This window comes from Macaca nemestrina, chromosome 17 (assembly GCF_043159975.1).
Source record: "Macaca nemestrina isolate mMacNem1 chromosome 17, mMacNem.hap1, whole genome shotgun sequence".
In the NCBI taxonomy this organism is placed as follows: Eukaryota; Metazoa; Chordata; class Mammalia; order Primates; family Cercopithecidae; genus Macaca; species Macaca nemestrina.
Window position 1 is genome coordinate 52370102 of NC_092141.1, and position 18668 is coordinate 52388769.

An 18668-nucleotide genomic window follows, 5' to 3' on the forward strand; every position below is an offset into this window, starting at 1 on the left:
TTCACTAAAAGCAATAATAATAATATTTGTGGCCAACCTGTGTTGATAAGTTAGTAGGTTCGAGGCACTGTGCTAAGTTTATCATCCTTATTTTACAGATGAAGAAAACCTGCTTGATATCATACAGTCAGGAGTCAACTGAGTTGCGGCTTTGAACATAGGTTTATCTGATGCCAAAGTTTGTGATGCTCTTCAACTATTTAGGGTACCTCAGAGTGTGGATTTTGAATCACCTGTATCAGCATCATTTAAAAATATGGATTCTGTGGTGCTGACTAGGTCTCTGAAGTCAGAATATGAAGTGGAGCTAGGAATCTACCTTCTTAACAAGTTCCCTAGGTAATTCTTTATTCAAACGTTTTTTGTTTATATTTTGAAATGTGCCACACATGCAGAAGAGTTTATAAAACACATATACACAGTTTCAAAAGTAATAGTAAAATCCACTACCCAGGTTAACATATTGAAGATTCGAGAGCTCTTGTGTGCTCACTTGTTTGATACACCTTCTCCCCCATCAGAGGGAACTACTCTTGTAACTTTTGTGGCCTTCATTTCTTTGCTTTTCTTTATAGATCCCTAAGGGTATCCCTGAATGATACAGTTTTGTTTGAAAGACTGAAAAGCCCAAACCTGGCACTTTTGGGAAATAGCAGTAAATCATTGATATGTGAAGGTTCCCAGCAGGAGGTAAGCTGAGCGGTGTCTTTGGGACAGAGTATGGATTCAGCTTCCTTGAAAAGATTCCACCTGGGGAAGTCAGTGGGCAAGGTCTTGGAAAGATTGTTAATCACAGTGAGGGCATCTGAGCAGGGCTGTGGTTTGAACAGCTGGCAAAAATATGGCTGAAAAGGAAGGAGGCTGGTTTTTATCTTTGCAGCTCAGCTCACTAGGACTTCCCTCGAGTTCTCAGAAGAAGATTAACAAAGAATGCCTCTCAGGGAGACATGAGTATCTTCAGCTAATCCATGCAATGGGGCATGGGAATGGGGACATGGGAGAACAGGGAGCCCATCAGCTCCTGATTCTTGTCTTAATCCATTTTCTGTTGCTATAGCAGAATACCTGAGATTTGGAAATTTAGAAAGAAAAGTGGTTCATCTGGCTTATAGCTGTGGAGGCTGGGAAGTCTAAGGGCGTGGTAGCAGCCTCTGGTGAGGGCTTTTGCTCTGTGTCATAACATGAACAAAAAGCCGAAGGGCAAGCCTGTGTGTGCAAAAGAGACCACAAGAGTGAGCCAAGCTCAATTTTATAACAACCCGCTTTCAGGAGAACTAACTAACTCCTGTAAGAACTAACTCACTCTCAAGAGAACAAACTCACTCCGCAAATAACAGCCTTATCCATTCAGAAGGTTAGTGCTCCCATGACCTAGTCACCTCTTAAAGGCCCCAGCTCCCAATACCATCAGTGGCAATAAAATTTCGACATGAGTTTTGGCAGGGACACTCAGATCATAGCAGTCATTAAGATAAAGTACAAATAAGCTTCCGTATCAGGCTCAACAGGCAGCCTGTCGTTAGACTGCCTTCTTTCACTGAGTAATATGCATTTAAGTTTCCTCCATGTCTTTTCATGGCCTGATAGCTCATTTTTTTTTTTTTTTTTTTTAGTGCTGAATAATATTCCATTGTCTGGATGTGCCACAGTTTATTTATCCATTCACCTCCAGAAGAGCATCTTGGTTGCTTCCAAGTTTTGCCAACTGTGAATAAAACTGTTACAAACATCTGTGTGCAGGTTTTTGTGTGGACATGAGTTTTCAACTCATTTGGGTAAATGTCCTGTCTTTTAAAAATATGTTTTTCTCTCTTGTGTTTTTAAAACTTTCCTCCTTTTTGCTCTATTTTTCTGAAATATTTCCTTAGCTTTTTTCTTGACTCTACTGAGTTTTAAATTTCTGCTATTATGGTTTTTCATTTCTAAGAAGTATTTTGGTTAATTTGTTTTCTGAACATTCCTTTTTTACAGCATCTTGTTCATGTTCCACACAAGCAAAACTTTGGTCTCTTAGAGAATATTATGTTATTTATTCATTTTCTCCAATTGCATGGTGTCTGATTGCCCCAAGTTGGTCTTTCTTTTATCTTTTTTTGTCTTTACCTTTCATGTCAGAGGCTTTCTAGATGTCTCTTGAACCTCAGGTGATTCTAATGCACCTAATGGTCTGAGAAGCACTGCTAGAGTCTCCTAACCTCTCTGAAGCTTAATCATCCTAACGGAGATCCCACCAAGAAAAATGACACAATTCAGTATTTTTCCCCAGAACTAGAGCTTTTCTCTTCCAGTTAGAGGCCTAGCACTTTCTCTGAATGAAATGTCTTATGACAGTAGCCTTAGAAGTGGTTTTATAAATTATTTTGTGCATGGTTCACTCGCCTGGTATGTTTTTTCGTACCCATCTTACGTTCTTCTGCCTGTGCCAATGCTCCTTTGTCCCTGTTTAGGTTGGAGAGAGGCCTGACACTGGCCATCGGGAACATGATGCTGACCTTGGCTGTCCTCACCTGCTGGGCAGACATAGTTGAGGCCAACATCCTGGACCCAGAGTAGAAATCATAGTCCACTTGTGGAGGCATGCAGCAGGCCGGAAAGGCCCTGTCCAAGACCAAAACATCTTACCATTGTATTGCGGCTGCAAACAGGAAGGGGTGTATGCCTGTACAAGTGCTGAGGATATGTGAAGGGAAGCCAGGGCCTGTGGTGTTGGCACAGGGGGCAAGTCAACTCACATTAGAAATGAACCATATTTTCTTTTCTAATAAATATATATTTTTATTTCAGCAATATATAAAGTTGTGTATCTTAATGTGTGTAATTAATCTATCTTTAGTCATTCAAAACATTTTTACAAAATAGGGTGCATATGCAAAGAGATTTGGCATAGAGAAGGATGAGAAAGAAATACAATGATTTCCAAGTAGTAGACTTTTACTATGTGTCATGAACTTTACACATATCTCTTTTAAATATTAACTTTATGAGGTGAATTTTATTATAATTCTTTTTTTAATATAAGTGAGAAAATAGTGATTTGGAAAGTTAAGAAATTTCTCCAATGTCAGCCAACTCCAAGGTAACACAGGTAATAAGTTTGAGAATCAGCATTCAAGGCCAGGTCTGTTGATGACTCTGCTGCCCACAGTCATAACCATTATACCACACTGCCTACACAATAGACTCTCAGTCACTTTTGAATGAATGTTCTGGCAGGACCCTATTATTAGATGCAATAGCACCCAGATTTGGACACACCAACCTTCCCACTAGAATCCCCTGTATCAGTTAGCTATTGTCAGAGTAATGCTATGTAACAAACCACTCCTATTCTCAGTGGCTTAAAATAACCGTCATTTATTCTCGGGGATCTGCGGGTGATGTGGCTCTGCTTCAGGCTGTGGTAGCTGGAAGTCAGCTGAACTAGGCTGGGCTGGGTTGAATGGGTATCTTTTAAGCTACAGATCTTCATAAACTTGGCTCCTTTCTTAGTTACTTTGCATGTAAGCTAATTCTGAGACTCAGCTTGAAGGGGCGGTAGCCAACCAGGAAGGTCTTTTTGTAGCAATGGCAGACATGCCAGAGGGCACACTTAACTGCACAAACCATTTCACACCCTTGTTAGTGTCATGTCTGCCACCATCCCACTGCCCAAAACGTCATTTGGTTGAGTCCAAAGTCAAGGCACGGGCTGCAAAGTCATGTGTCAGACAGCATAAATTTGGGGTGCTGGTGAAGAATGGATGCTAATAATTCAACCTTCCACAGCTGCCCAAACCTAACATATGCCTGCACAGTGTGCCTATAAATAAATGTTTACAGGGAAGCAAAGTGACGAGGTCTAACATATTTTCTATGTCTATTTCATGAAGATCATCATTGCTGCTGCATAGAGAATGAATTGAAGGAACAGGGAGGGAAGCTGAGATGCCAGTTGGGAGCCTGGTGCTAGGTGAGAGATAACAGTGGCCTAGATGTGGGTGGTGACAATAGAGATGGCAGGATCTAGACCTATAAACACCACACACAGCTTATGGAGTTACTATCATTACTTTAAAGTTACTATCACTACTTTAAAAATACTGTAGTCTAGTTTACCAACTAGACTATAAATTCCATATTTTTACAATGTACATATAATTCTTTACAATGTATATGTGAGGTAGACAGTAAAAAAGATGAAAGCAACTATGGAAAGGACTGTTAGAATTTATTTAATTGACCCTGGGCCTAAAGGATGTGGACACATTGTAACTCTCTTGATGGGGACAGATTTGGCATTTTTCTATACTTAAAAAAATGTTCCTTTGGGAGGCCAAGGTGGTAGGATTACTTGAGCCCAGGAGTTCAAGACCAGCCTGGGCAACATAGGAAGACCCTGTTTCTACAAAAATCAATCAATCAATCAATCAATCAAAATAATTAGCTGGGCGTGGTAGTGCACACCTGTAGTTCCAGCTATTTGAGAAACTGAGGCAGGAAGATCTTTGGAACCCAGAAGGGTGAGGCTGCAGTGAGCTATGCTTGTGCCACTGCCCTCTAGCCTGGGCGACAGAGTGAGATCCTCTCTCAAAAAACAAAAACAAAACAAAGTTCTCTTGTCTCTAAAGTTTCTTTAGTTCAGTGTGATGACATGTAGAACTCTAGAATGTTGGGTTTGCCATTTGTCAATGACCCTTAAATATCCATGTAATGGGACAGTTCCTTGCAAAAAAAAAAAAAAAGGAAACTCACCCAAACAAAAAGTTGTGTTTGCATGTTGTGAATATGGGTGGTAGCATTCTTCCTTTACAGGCTTTTAAATGTTGTCAAGTAGGTAACACAGCAGGTCCTCAAATAACATTGTTTCCTTCAACGTTGTTTCATTACAATGTTGATGAGAAAAAAAATTAATTCCAGCCCCGGGCCTGACTGTGTGGAGTTTGATAAGTGGGTAAATATTAATAACTGTCTTACTCGTTTTTATTAATCTTTCTTAAATACATGTATAGCCTTCAATGTTTGATATTAGAAATGTTTTTGGTCCTTATTTAGAAGTTTGGTGATGTTTTGTGACCAGAAGTATGCCGTAGGAACTCACCTCTTGTGCATATCAATTAGCTTGTGGTAAAATTGGTTTTTTCTGGACCATTTGGCTTAAAATCGCAGTTTCCAAGAATTTATCAGCAATGATGTTGTGAGGATTTACGGTACCGCTTTCCTAGGCCACAACATCTGATGAATGCCTTCAAGTAGTACATTAATTAAAATAAAAATAGGGAAATAGTTTTAGGTGCAGCAGCACCCTCTCTCTCCACCTCCAGTGATTCTCTGGAGCCGCTGGCAACTTGTTGAATAATTAACCTCGGTGGCCTTGAGCTCTTTCCCCGATCTTAGTTGTCCCTGGTTCCACTCTCTGCTCTGCCACCTTGTGGATTTATTGGGAATTGCGTCTTCTCCTGGGAGCCTTGCCGACTCACCTAGTAATCCCGCTGGGCTTTTCCTGAGCGGGGGATGGGGTTTAGAAGAGAAATCTCATCCCTGTAGTGACACTCAACAATAGGACACTTTGCTCTTTCGATCTTTCTATATTCTTCCCCCTCTCGCTTCTTTTGGGACAATATCCAGAGGCCAAGCTGAAGGGCATTTGATGGCCTTGCCAGTATCACACCTGAACGGCCCTCCCCACCTGAGACCTTGCGGCAGCCTCCCAGGGTGTGATACAGGCCCCGACTCTCCAGTCTCACCACCCCAGTCCACCAGAGGTTTCCTTATGCTTTAAAAATTATAAAAATAATACAAGCTTGCTTAGAGCTTAGCAATGAAGGAGACAGATTTTTAAAAAGTAAACAAATAAATGCAATATGTATACATTATGGTGAATGCTGTGAGATGGAGAGTAGTGGTGGTGGTGGGGGCAGAGAACTTTTTATTAAGAAGGCTGGTAAGGGCAGGCTTTCCTGAGTAGGAGAAATTTCAAATTGAAACCTGAAGGATGAGATGGATCCAGTTATTAAAAGAGAGAGAAAAAACACATGCAAAGCTCCTGAGGTGGGAGTGGGCTTGTTAAGCTGAAAGTGAGTGAGTGTGGCCAGATGGCAGTGAGCAGGAGGGGAGTGGTTGGAGTAAGGTTGGAAAGGGCATTAGGCACAAATAACACAGGGTCCTGTCGTGCTTGGTAGGGATTTTAATTTTATTCTGACTTTCATGGGAAGATGAGGAAAGATTCTTATGCAGGGGAGCGACGAGGTCTGACTGATACTTTCTATTTCATCCTTGCTGCTGCCTGGGGAATGGATTGAAGTGAACCGGGAGGGAAACTAGAATCCCATTTGGGAGCCTGATGCCAGAAGCTGGGTGAGGGAAACAGTGGCCTAGACTTCGGTGGTGGCAATAGAGACGGAAGGATCTAGACGCATGTTGTCTAATATGGTAGCACTAGCCACATGTGGCTACCGAGCACTTGAAATGTGTAAGTGTAAAATCTACACCAGATCTTGGAGGTTTAGTACAAAAAAAAAGGATATGAAATCTCTCATTGATAACTTGTTTATATTGATTATGTGTTAAAATAATAATATTTTGGATATTTCATCATGTTAAAATATAATATGAAAATATTTAACCTTTTTACTTAAAAAAAGTGGCTACTGAAAAAATTTAAATTGCATATGTTGTTTGCATCTGTGGCTCTCTATGTTTTTATTGGACAGTGCTGATATAGATAAAAGTTGCAAAATTTAAAAAAGTACTTTTTTTTTTGAGACAAGGTCTTGTTCTGTTGTCCAGACTTGAGTATAGTGGCATAATCATAGCTCACTGCAAGCTTGTCTGGGCTCGAGTGATCCTCTGGCCTTGGAATCCCAAAGTGTTAAGATTATAGGTGTGAGCCACTATGCCTGGCCAAAAAAATACTTTTATTGTAAATTTACATTGGATACCTTAGAAATTTATAGCTAAGTATAGATTTTTTTTTCTGGTCCACAGAAGATATTTATTTGATATAATAAAAATAGTGTTCTATCCAACCACAAAGAGTAAAAGGAGTGAAAAATTTGAATATACACATACAAAACTCAAGCTGTTTAATGTGACAATTTTTTTTTTTTAAATAATGCTCCTAGCTGTGTGTGTTGGATCATGTCTGTAATTCAAGCATTTTTGGAGGCCAAGGTAGGAGAATCGCTTGAGCTCAAGAGTTTGAGACCAGCCTGGGCAACATGGCAAAACTCATCTCTATGAACATATACAAAAATTAGCTGGGCATGGTGGCACATGCCTATAGTCCCAGCTACTAGTGAGGCTGAGGTAGGAAGATCTCTTGAGCCTGGAAGGTTGAAGTTCGTGCACTCCAGCCTAGGTGACAGAGGGAGACCCTGTCTCAAAAAAAAAAAAAGCTTCTAAAATTCCTTAGTTATTGAAAATTATGTGAAAACAGAAGGATGTTAATAGCAGCAGAGTGCATGAAATCAAATATCAAATTTTGAGCAAATGGGTCAGGTGCAGTTCTTTCTTGCCTGTAATTCCAGCACTTTGGGAGACTGACGCAGGAGGATCACTTGAGCCTGTGAGTTTGAGACCGGCCTGGCTAACATAGTGAGCCTCCATCTCTGCAAAAAAGAAAAAACATCAGCTGGGCATAGAGATGCACACTTGTAGTCCCAGCTCCTCAGGAGGCTGAGATGTGAGATCGTGAGCTCAGGAGGTTGAGGCTGTAGTGGGCTGTGAATGGACCATCGTACTTCTGCCTGGGCAATAGAATGAGACCCTCTCTCAAAAAAAAAAAATTTTTTTTTTTTAGCAAATGAACATCTGAGACAACTTTGCTAACATTGCATTTTTTTTTTTGTTTACAGTCTGCTCAAAATATCTTTATGCCAACTGTGTGGGCAGCACATTCAGGTTTAATATCAGTTACACATTAGCATAAATTTGGAGAAATACACATAGGGTATTGTTTTCTTTTGAGCTGGCAAAGTGACCACAGAAACATCAGATCATCTCTCTGAATACCGAATTTTATCCAAATAAATGTCACATGCCTTCCAGACATATTTTAATCACGTATTTAATTTCTTAGGCTGAGAGCAGTGTCTCATGCCTATAATTCCAGCACTTTGGGAGGCTGAGGCGGGAGGATCACTTGAGCCTAGGAGTTTGAAAACATCCTGGTCAACATAGTGAGACCCTGTCTCTACAAAATAAAAAAATAAAAAGTTGAGTGTCGTAGTGTGTGCCTGTAGTCCCACCTACTCGGGAGGCTGAGGTGGGAGGATCGCTTGAGTCTGGGAGTTAGAGGCTGCAGTGAACCTCTGCACTCCAGCCTGGAGTGAGACCCAAAGTGAGACCCCTATCCCAAAACCAAACCAAACCAAAGCAAATCAAAACAGGAAACTTTCTTCATGTGATATTTATAGATGATTTGAATTTGAAATGACTTCAGCTTCTTAAACTTTTGTTGTCTTTTTAAAAATACCCTTGAATCTGGCTAGTTCCAGTCTTATGACAGCATGTTGTGTGAGGCCCTGTAAAACATGAGGAGTTGTCCCTGAGGTTATAGGGCTTCTTAGGAAGAACACATGTTCTAGGTTTGAAGACAGAAGACTTAGGCTCTACCTTGGCATCCATAATGTGTGAACTTGAACTTGATTTAACATCTCTGAATCTCACTTTTCTTATTTGTAAAATGGAAATGGATGATGAACAGTACTAGCTGCCACGAAGGTCATAGCTTTCCCCTCATCCTTTATCACACCCCACAAGGTAGGTGCTCTTATCTCCTTTTGACAGGGTAGGAAACTGAAGTTCAGAAAGGGTAAGTCACTTACCTAAGGTTACATTGCTAGAAAAAATTGAAGCTAGGATTTGAACTCTGTTTTTCTGTCTCCAAAGTCAGCTGAAAATTGTTTTCCCCCACTCATCATGCCCCTTGCTAATTTCCTGCCTACCTCTGAGATTATTGGGAAGATCAAATTAGACTGGTGAATGGGCTTTGGAAAAATGTCATAAAAGATACAAATGTGTAATAGATCATGAATTCTCAATGAAACAGGAGTATAAACGGAAACTCCAGAGAAACACTCACAAACGTCTGTCTGGTGCTTATCTGTCTGTTTAAATGAAGTGAATATCACATGTTGCTTTTTCAATTTCAAACTCTGAAAGTCATATTACAGAGTAACAATTTCCTTCCTCAGGATAAAAATTTACAGGAATTCAGAGGAAAATATTTCAGTGGTCATTACTAAAACGCTCAGAGTCAGATACATTCAGCATCATACCGTAAGTCCCGTTAGTCAAAGCATAAACAAGTGCAGAACCTGGCGGGGCTTCCTTCAAGTTGGTTGAGTCCATCTGGGAGGATTCACTCAGCAAGAGGCAGAGGAACCAAGGCAGGATGAAGACATTGCCTGTGCTCGTGCTGTCTCTTACCTTACTGACTGTCTTCTCAGGTGAGCACTGACTCCAAAAACAGTCTATTTCTATGCTGACATGATAAATAATAGTCTATTTAATAGTTAATTTAAAAAATTTTAAATAATATATAGGGTATATAGATATTTCAATGCTTTTTCTTTTCTTTTTTTTTTCCATAAGAGCCGGCTTCCAGAATTTTTATCATTAAAGTTACATTATATATTTTTAAAAAAATCTTGAAATGTATTTGAGCACTAATTCTCAAAAATGCTGATAAATCTTCAGCTTCTGATAGCTTATTTTAGAGTTTATATGAGATCACCAAAATTTGATATATTTTTATTATGATAATGTCTTTTAAAATTTGCAAGTAATTATCAAAGCACTTTTGTACTATCTCCTTTGAGGGGTTGTGATGATCAAGTTTAACATAGTCTTCTTATCACTGGGCATCTTCCAGTAATGACTTTAAACTTGATTTAGTGTATTGAGGATTAAAAAAACTTCCATGAAAGCAAGCCTAAGAGACACAGACCAGTGAACTGAAGATCCATTAAAATAATCCTCACTTTTAAAGAGATGGACCATTGCAATCAGTAAATATGTTTAGGTTGTGCAACTTTTGCTCTGAGTTAACTATGTTCGAAACAATTCAAAATTGCTTCCTGAGCCCTCTGGAATGCTGCGTCCTTTGGGACAGGTCCCCGGGAAAGAACTTTCGTGTTTTAACCAAAATTGAACTTGCAAATCTTTTGCCTTGGACTGCTGAGATGGCTCATGAACTCCTGAACCTGAGCGTCCTTAAGGCACCTTCCCGACTTTTCCAGAGACCTCCCCGATTTTGATGGAGAAGCAGGCCAAACAGCTCCTAAGATCTCGGCGACAGGATAGACCAAGCAAACCTGGATTCCCCGACGAGCCAATGCGGGTAAGTGCTTGGCTCTGGCGGTTTTAAAGAAAATGTGATCATTTGAATGCGATTCATTATGAAACTAGGTGTTGGTCCCAGCATGGGCTGCTAATTGGGGGTTCGGTTAGAGTTTCAGGTATAAGATACATGCAATCTCAATCTTTTACCTATGCATTTTCTCCTCTGGAGGTGCCAGCCTGACTCACCTGTTGTGAACAGGGTAACTTAAAATAGAAATAATGGGGCCAACGGTGGGAGTTCCAGAATCTGGAGAGAGCTGCTGAATGTCACCCCTGTCCTGCTTGCTGGAGAGCTGTTCCCTTTAGCCAATGCTAAGCCCATCTCCTGCCTCTTCCCTTAGGCCCTGGGGCAGGCTGGACCAGCATCCTTGGTCAATGATGGTCTGTCCAGGCAGGGAGAATCTCTGCCCCAGCTGCCCGAGGAGTTCTGCTCTGATCTCATCTCTCTGATTTTGGTCTCTGGCCTTACTTCTGCCCTGTGGGGTCATGATATCCACCTGCCTAGTCTTTCTGAACCAGGCTTTCTGTGAGTAGATGTTACTAGACCCTGCTAGCTGGCCCCGGACCCAATTCAGGCCTGGCTTGTTTCCTCCTGTTGCTAAAATGATAGTGACTTTGGTGGCTAAAATGCCACGCAATGAAGGGAAGTAGCAGTGACCCAGCAAAGTTAGAATGTCTGGGAAGCCATGTCTGTCAGGCTGGTCTCCCATCCTGGCCCCTTCATCTGGGCACGATGCTTATCCTGTCTTCCCTGAATCTCCATATTGAGGCTCAGAAAGAGCTGCAGTAGCATTTGCCTTCATTCACTGCAAAATCTCATGCATAATTTGATTATTTTGTTTAAAGGTTCTTATTAAGATATAGTATTGCACAGTGATGAAGAGTGCTGACTCTGGGGTCAGACTGGGTTTGAATCTCCCTGTTTTCTAACTGGGTAAGTTTGGGGAAGTTTCTTCACATTTTTGTAGCTCAGTACTCTCATCTATAAAATGGGGATAATAAATACAATTGCTGATATTACTATAATATTATTATAAATAATAATGTAAAATAATTATTTTATGATGGTAAAACAAAGTACTTCTTAGGAAAGCACTTAGAAAGTGCTCAGCAAATGGTAAGTACTCCTCTGAGTATTAAGTACCAGGTACCTGCTAGGTTCTGGGGCTGTAGGTTTCTGCTCAAAGTCTGTGGTGGAGACAGAAGTAAGCAAATGGCTGCTATGCACTATGATTTAAGAACAGATGACTTCAGGCTGTTAGGGATAGATGTGGCTTTTAATTTTTTTTTTTTTTTTTTTTGGAGAATAAGAGGTAGCTCAGAATATTTAAGTGCAAGGTTGGAGGGGACTGGGAGGTGGGCAGGGCAAGATCGAGACAGGTTTGAGTACCTTGAGTTTTATCTTGTGTCTAGTAGAGAACAACTGAAGGATTTTTCAAGTGGGGGGAGTACAGGTCTGGGTGTTAGAGAGTTTGAGACAATGAGAGAAGAGGCCCATGATTAAAGTCTGGGGTCACCAACACTCAGAGGTGGGCAGGGGAAGAGGAACCCTGAAAGGGCTGAGAAGGAATGCAGAGAGATAGAGAAGCCAAGAGAGTGGGGTTGGCAGACCAAGGTGGGGGAGGCATAGGAGGAGGGGGTGGGGTGAAGGGGGGGCAGCATATGCACAACTGTGATGGGGAGGAGGATGCCTGGAGGGAGGGATCCTGTCGGGGAGCTCTGGCTGGCCCCCTGTGCTTTGGCAAGATGCCTGGAGCAGCCATTCTGCAGCTCTTCCTCAGGGACCTGGCAGGGGCTGGGGGAGCTGGTTGAAGGGTCCTCAAAGCAGTGGCTCCTGCTCAAGGTGCTCGAGAGGCAGCTCTAATGACTCCCACATCTCCCCCCTGACATTTTCTGTGCCAGCATCTGCACCTGGCTCTTTTGAACTCTGTCTGTGGAATAACAGTCTTTGTCCTAACTGAGGCATTGTAGGTGTGGGTGAACAGGTGGGTTTGAACTGTTGCAGCCCAGCTCCCTGCCCCCCACCCTTCCTGTACCCTGTCCATATGCCAGCCTACATGCCAGGCTAGACTCTGGCCCTAAAACCCTATTTTGCGTGGTCCTTTCCCTGCTCAAAAACTTCTGAAAGCTCCTTCTCTGTTTGCCTTTTCCCACTTGTGGTCGTCACTTCCCTTAATCCTTGACAGCCCTCTGCTTGCTTCCAACTTTGCAATTTTACTGAATATCTGGCTTTTTCTGGTTTGTTTTGCTCATCTTTTATGGGCTTGACCACCACCTGCTCCTCTTAACTGCCTTGAACCTATCTGATTAGTTTCCATGTAACTCCTTCTTGCCTCAGAACTTGTTGCTGAGCCACCATCCCGTCCTCCATGTCCCTCCCAGAGACACTTGATCCAATATTCAGAATCCTCAGGCACTCAGTCCAGTGTGGAAAAGTGGTCATAGGTTTTACAGTTGAAATGTGAAACAAACATGCAGTCAATTATTGGGTGGCTAGTCTATACTAGTAGTTCTCATCCATGGGTAATTATGCCTCCTCATCCCCAGGGACATTTGACAATAGCTGAAGACATTTTTGGTTGTTATACCTGTGTGGAGCATTGCTTTTGGCACCCAGTGGGTCCAGGCCAAGGATGCTGCTAAACACTGTACACAGGGCACAGGGCAGCCTCCACAACCCGGAATTATCTGGCCCAAAATGTCAATAGTGCCAAAGGAGAGGAACCAAGTCTACACACTGCCAAGTAAACTTTTTCTTGTTTACTCTCTGTCACGCTGTGTGTGTCTCTCTCTGTCTTTCTCTATAATTGCACTCACTTGAACACACACAGAACTGGCTGAATCAACAAATAGTTTCTGGTATCATATTTTTTCTAGAAATGTGTTTCTTAACTTTGGTTACGTTCTGGAACCACCTGGGGAATTTAAATTCTGATGCCTGGGTCCCACTCCCAGAGGGGTGGCCTGGGGTGAGACCTAGGTATGGGGGATGGGGCCAAAGCCCCAGTGATGCCAACCTGCAGTTGAGACTGAGAACCACTGGGCTAGGCCATCTGGGAGAAATCGGCCACGTGTGTACCAGTTCCTGTGGTCTAGTTGGGAACATAAAAGCATTTAGAAAGCTGTTAAATGTTGAAGTGAGCGGTATGGAGAGTATCTTAGTTGTTTAGACAAAAAGAGAGATGAGAGGGTCAAGTGGTGGGCGCTGATCAAGATGTGCACTTAATTAGATTTTATATTGACTGTGCCCTACTAAGCACCGGGGACTGAGGATGCAAGATAAACCAGACATTCTTCCTTATGCAAGGTGCCCACTGTGTGGAGGTGGAGCCAGAGTGCTCCAGCCTGATTTGGGCTCACTAACAAGGTTATGTGGTACAATGAACTGTGGCTCTGCAAGCAGAGAGTCTCGAGCTCTAACTGGAAGGAAAGGGGAGGCTGGGAAGGCTTCCCAGAGGAGGTGACCCCCAGCTGTGGCTTGAAGGATGACTAGGAGTTCTCAGGCAGTGCAGGGGGTAGGGATGAGGCGGGAAGAACATTCCACCCAGTGCACTTCCAGGCCATATTCTGCCGCTAACTAGTTGTGGACTTTGGGTAAGTCACTCCCTCTTTTGGAAGCCTAGTTTTTTCATCTGTAAAATGCAGAGTTTGGCTGGAATCTGGCCTAGATTCCAGAATGTCTAATTTCAGGTCTCATATTGTAGGGCTCTGGATAGAACCTTGGGGCTGACACAGGTTTCTTGGTGCCAGTCTGCAATGTGGCAGAAGAGCCAGAGGCAGCAGGATACCAACCCGAGTGAGGAGTCAGGCAGTTTATTTTGAGGCCCCTGGAGGGGTGTCCCTAGAAACCACAGGCCTCTTACCTCATGCTGGCCCTGCTGCCGGGAGTATTCCACATCCTCGACTTACTTATTTGACCCACTCATGCCTCTTGGGTCTCCTTGTTGACTTCTTCTTTTATGGATTTACTGAAAGCAAAATTAATAATGCCAGTCACTGGCACGTAAAAAGAGGTAATTTACTGCATTTAACTGTGACTGTAAAAATGATCCTGGCCCTGCACTCCCAGTTGGAGCATAAGAGGCAGTGGCCTCAGGTTTGTCCTTGGGTGGTGAGGAGCCGAAGAGGCTGGACCTCTGGCCAGGGGAGGTCAGAGGCTGGACCTCTGGCCAGGGGAGGTCAGAGGCTGGCACTAGAGCTGCTGTACGGGCCCACATCTTTGTAGCCTGGGAAGGAGGGAGTTCAGAGGCTCAGGCCTTTGCCTCCTAGGAGCCAGCCCTTCTGGCTCTTTGCCTTTTGCCAAGACCTCCTCACCCTCCCTGTTTCTGAGTGTAGGCCAAGAACAGCTGCTCACAGATGTCCCTTTGCTCGGGAAGAGGGTGGGATGGATGCACCATGCTGTGAATTTGGCTGCCAGTATTGTGTCTGTGTATGTGCGTGTGAATGTGTGTGAGAGGTGTGTGTGAGGGATGTGTGAGGGGTGTGTATATGTGTGAGGGGTGTGTGTGAGGGGTTTGTGCGTGTGAGGGGTTTGTGTGTGTGAGGGGTGTGTGTGTGAGGGTGTGCGTATTCAAATATGAGAATTGTATGAGGGGTATATGTGTCAGGAGTATGTGAAGGTGTGGGAGGGTGCATGAGGGGTGTGGGAGAGGGATGCATGTGTGTGAGGATGTATGTGAGGGGTGCGGCGGTGTGTGTGAGGGTGTGTGTGAGGGTGTGTGTGAGGGGTGTGTGCAAGGAGTGTGTGTGAGGTAGGGGTGTGTGGGGGTGTGTGTGAGGGGTCTGTGCAAGGAGTGTGAGGTTGTGTGTGAGAAGTGTGAGGGGTGTGTGAAGGATGTGTGTGTAAGGGTGTATGAGGGATGTCTGAGGGGTGTGTGTGAGGGGTCTGTGCAAGGAGTGTGTGTGAGGGTATGAGTGAGGAGTATGTGTGAGGGGTGTGTGAAGGTGTGTGTGAGGGTGTGTGTAAGGGGTGTGTGTGAGGGGTCTGAGAGGTGTGTGAGGGTGCAGGTGTGTGTGAGAGTATATGTGTAAGGGGTGTGTGAGTGTGTGAGGGTGTATGTGTAAGGAGTGTGTGAGTGTGTGAGGGGTCTGTGTGTGAGGTGTGTGTGTGTAGAAGGGTGTGTGTGAGGGTGTATGTGTGAGGGTGTGTATGTGGGGTGTGCGTGAGGGGTCTGTGTGTGAGGGGTGTATGTGAGTGCATGTAGAGGGGTATGTGAGGGTGTATGTGTGAGGAGTGTGTGAATGTGTGTAAGGGGTGTGTGGGGTGTGTGTGAGGGGTCTGTGGGTGAGAGTGTGTATAAGGGGTGTGTGCGTGAGGTTGTGTGTGAGGAGTGTGTGTGAGGGATCTGTGGATGAGGGTGTGTATGAGGAGTGTGTGTGAGATTGTGTGTGAGGGGTGTGTGTGAGGCTGTGTATGTGTGAGGGTGTGTGTGAGGGGTGTGTGTGAGGGTGTATGTGTGAGGCGTGTGTGAGGGTTTGTGTTTGTGTATTTTGAAAAGGCCTTGCTGAGTATTTTTTCAGAAGGTCTGAGTTCCAGACCCCTCTTCTCTCACCTTGACTAGAGGACCTCGGTTGTGTGGAGTGATGGCAGATGGCATCACCAGGTGTTGTTGTGAGGCTGGGTTGGAAGGTCCTTGGATGCCACAGCAGAGTTGGGTTTCTGTACACGGTGGGGGAACTGTGCAGGGATTTCAAGCAGGGGAATGATGTGATTAGATCTTGTTTCCAGGGGCCCTTTAGAAGTTTAGGATGCAGCCTCTTAAATGCTTGCCTTTAGATGCTGTCATACCTGGGAAATAGGAAGTGACGTTTTGGATGCACTATTGCACCTTCTTGCCATGGTACCCAGCAGACAAACAAGTGGACTTTGGCAAATGAGTAGAGTTAGTGATCATTGGAGAATGCATGTGCCCTTGAGAACAGACCCACACACCCTCACACACAACCCTCCACACTCTAAATTACCAGGAGATGACTGGTCAGGTTATTTTATTTTGCTTCTCCGTGTTAAGGGACTGTGCAAAAGAAAACACTTTCAGAGAGGGAAGAGGCCACTGATGAGGGTAAACAAATGGTGCTTTAGGGGAGGTGTTAAGAATTCAAAATGAAAACAAGTATGAAGATTTGCAGAAGTCTCTCCCCATGAAGATCTACTGAGCCATGTTTATAAACTTAACACTTGGCTTAAATATTGTCAGAGGTTGGCTTCTGTGGATTTATAGGCATTTTGGAAACAGGTTGAGACAAGCTGTGCCCGTGCACACAAAGGGCTAGACTGTTTGACATAGATCCTGCTGATTCACTGCAACAAGCTGTTCTTTTCCGACTTGGTGGTGGGAAGGACAAAGTGCTTTTGAGAAGATTGCTGGGTAACCCTATACTGTAGGGAGGGCCAGTATTCAATTCAGAGGAGCACAGACACCTGTGGGAACCCTAGATGGACGAAGACAAGGCCCAGAGGGGATGGAGAGGGAGATCAGAGGGAGACAGATGGCTCTGGGTAAGAGAGAAGGAGGGATTTTGAGTGTATGGAGGCAGCGAATAGAGGTAGCGTATGAAGTAGAAGGTGGGAAGGTAGAACCCAAGGAGGGCAAACCACTGAAATTCCCAGCAGCAGGAATAACTGATACATTTATTTTATGGTAACTCTCAACACTGAGTTTAAAGTTGATTTCTGCTCTGTGATGTTATTACCCACTGCTACCCCCAAACCTTAGGACAAGTCCGCTACATACAGAAACTTTGTGTTAGTAGTTCCTTGAGGGAATGGTGGATGGCAGGGGGTTATTGTATGGGTGGTGGGGGCTGACGAGAGCAAGGGACTGCCTAGAATGTGGAAGTTGCAGGGGTAGAGAAATTGGTTAGGAGAATAATTCAGAATAAACTTGACCCCACATTTTCAGAGATTTTGGAGAGTAGGGTTCTAGACTTCACAGGAATGGGATGAACACTCTCCGAAGGCTGGAACTAATTTGCTTGGGGACATCGCTTTTGGAGGCACGTAGGTTTCAGCTGAATTGACTTGCTACTATTTATTTATTTATTTTTGAGACAGGATCTCACTGTGTTGCCCAGGCTGGAGTGCAGTGGTGCAATCATGGCTCACTGCAGTCTCGGCCTCCTGGGCTCAAGCGATTCTCTTGACTTTCTACTTTAGACAAAGTGGCCCCATCATGTTAGAGAGCTCATGGTATAATGAAGGCTCAAGATCCTGACAGAGAAAAAACATCTGCTTGGGGAGAAATTAATGAAGATCAGGCTGTGCGAAAAGAAGGGCTAGGTTTGGGTTTAGAGGGAAGAAGGTGGAAAAATATTCTGAGCTTTCCTTGAAGGTTTCCTTAGTGATGAATGTGCTTATGTTGATTTTCAGGATTGTAGTCTAAACTCTTGCTGTTCAAAATATGATCCCCAGCTGGGCTGCACGGGCCTTATCTGGGATCCCGTCAGACATGCAGACCCAGGCTCCTCTCCACACTTCCTGAAGGCAAATCTGTGCCTTGCTAACCCCCAGGTGATCCCTGTTCACCCTGGAGAACTGCAAAGGTGGTCCATCTCTGCTCCTGGCATCCTGGGACTGGGAACAAGTGCATGTTAGTTTTTGACACAATTGATCTCTCTTTCTTCCTTTTGGGCACTCTGCTCACTTGGTTTCCACTTTCCCAGCATGCCTCGCCCAAGCTTCTCATTCCACTTGGTGGCTCCTGCTGCTAGGTTTCCTTTACTGGATTCTTGGCCTCTGACAGTTGTTTAAATGTCAGGGGGTCCCAGGGCTCTGCCCTCCATGTGGCTTTAAAGCTCACCTCCCTGCTGATGGTGCACACTTCTATCTCTAGCCTGACTTCTTCCCGGTCATTTACATGACTGTCCACTCCATACCACTGTTTGTACTGGAATATTTAACAAGCATTTCAGATCTAACAGCCCCAAACAAAATTCCCTGTTTTACCCTCATAATGACTGCTGCCTTAGCGTTCCACATTGGGCTAATGGGACCACCTCCAAATCCAGAACCTGACTACTTCTCACCCTCCACCGCCACCTCCACCACAATTATTTGTAGAGTGGACTAAGCAATAATCTTGTCATGGTCTCCCTACTTCCTGTCTTGCTCTCAGTGGAGCAGTCAGAGTTATTTCTTAAAGTGTAAACAAGATCATGACCCTCTCCTGCACAAAACCTGCCAATGACTTCCTGTCTTACTCTGAATAAAATTCACAGTCCTGGTCAGGTGGGGTGGCATGCACCTGTAGTTCCAGCTACTCAGGAGAGGCTGAGGTGGGAGATCGATTGAGCCCAGGAGTTCAAGGCTGAAGTGAGCTATGATTGCTGCACTCCAACCTGGGTAA

The 18668-nt window shown here is 43.9% G+C and overlaps 1 protein-coding gene across 18 annotated transcripts in view; it reads left to right on the forward strand.

The window, feature by feature from the left end:
• Window positions 1-18668, forward strand: part of C17H17orf67 (chromosome 17 C17orf67 homolog) — a 122905-nt gene that overhangs the window by 8470 nt on the left and 95767 nt on the right. For 16 of the 18 annotated variants that reach the window (XR_011615725.1, XR_011615722.1, XR_011615735.1 and 13 more), the window contains 5 exons: window positions 99-339; window positions 576-690; window positions 1614-1775; window positions 9174-9428; window positions 10221-10321. Coding sequence is in view for 3 of the 18 variants with exons in the window: in XM_071082905.1 (XP_070939006.1) it covers window positions 9374-9428; window positions 10221-10321 (156 nt within the window). In the remaining 15 variants the exon portion in view is untranslated. The remainder of the gene's footprint in view (window positions 1-98; window positions 340-575; window positions 691-1613; window positions 1776-9173; window positions 9429-10220; window positions 10322-18668) is intronic. The other 2 variants (XR_011615726.1, XR_011615727.1) reach the window with 2 other exon arrangements.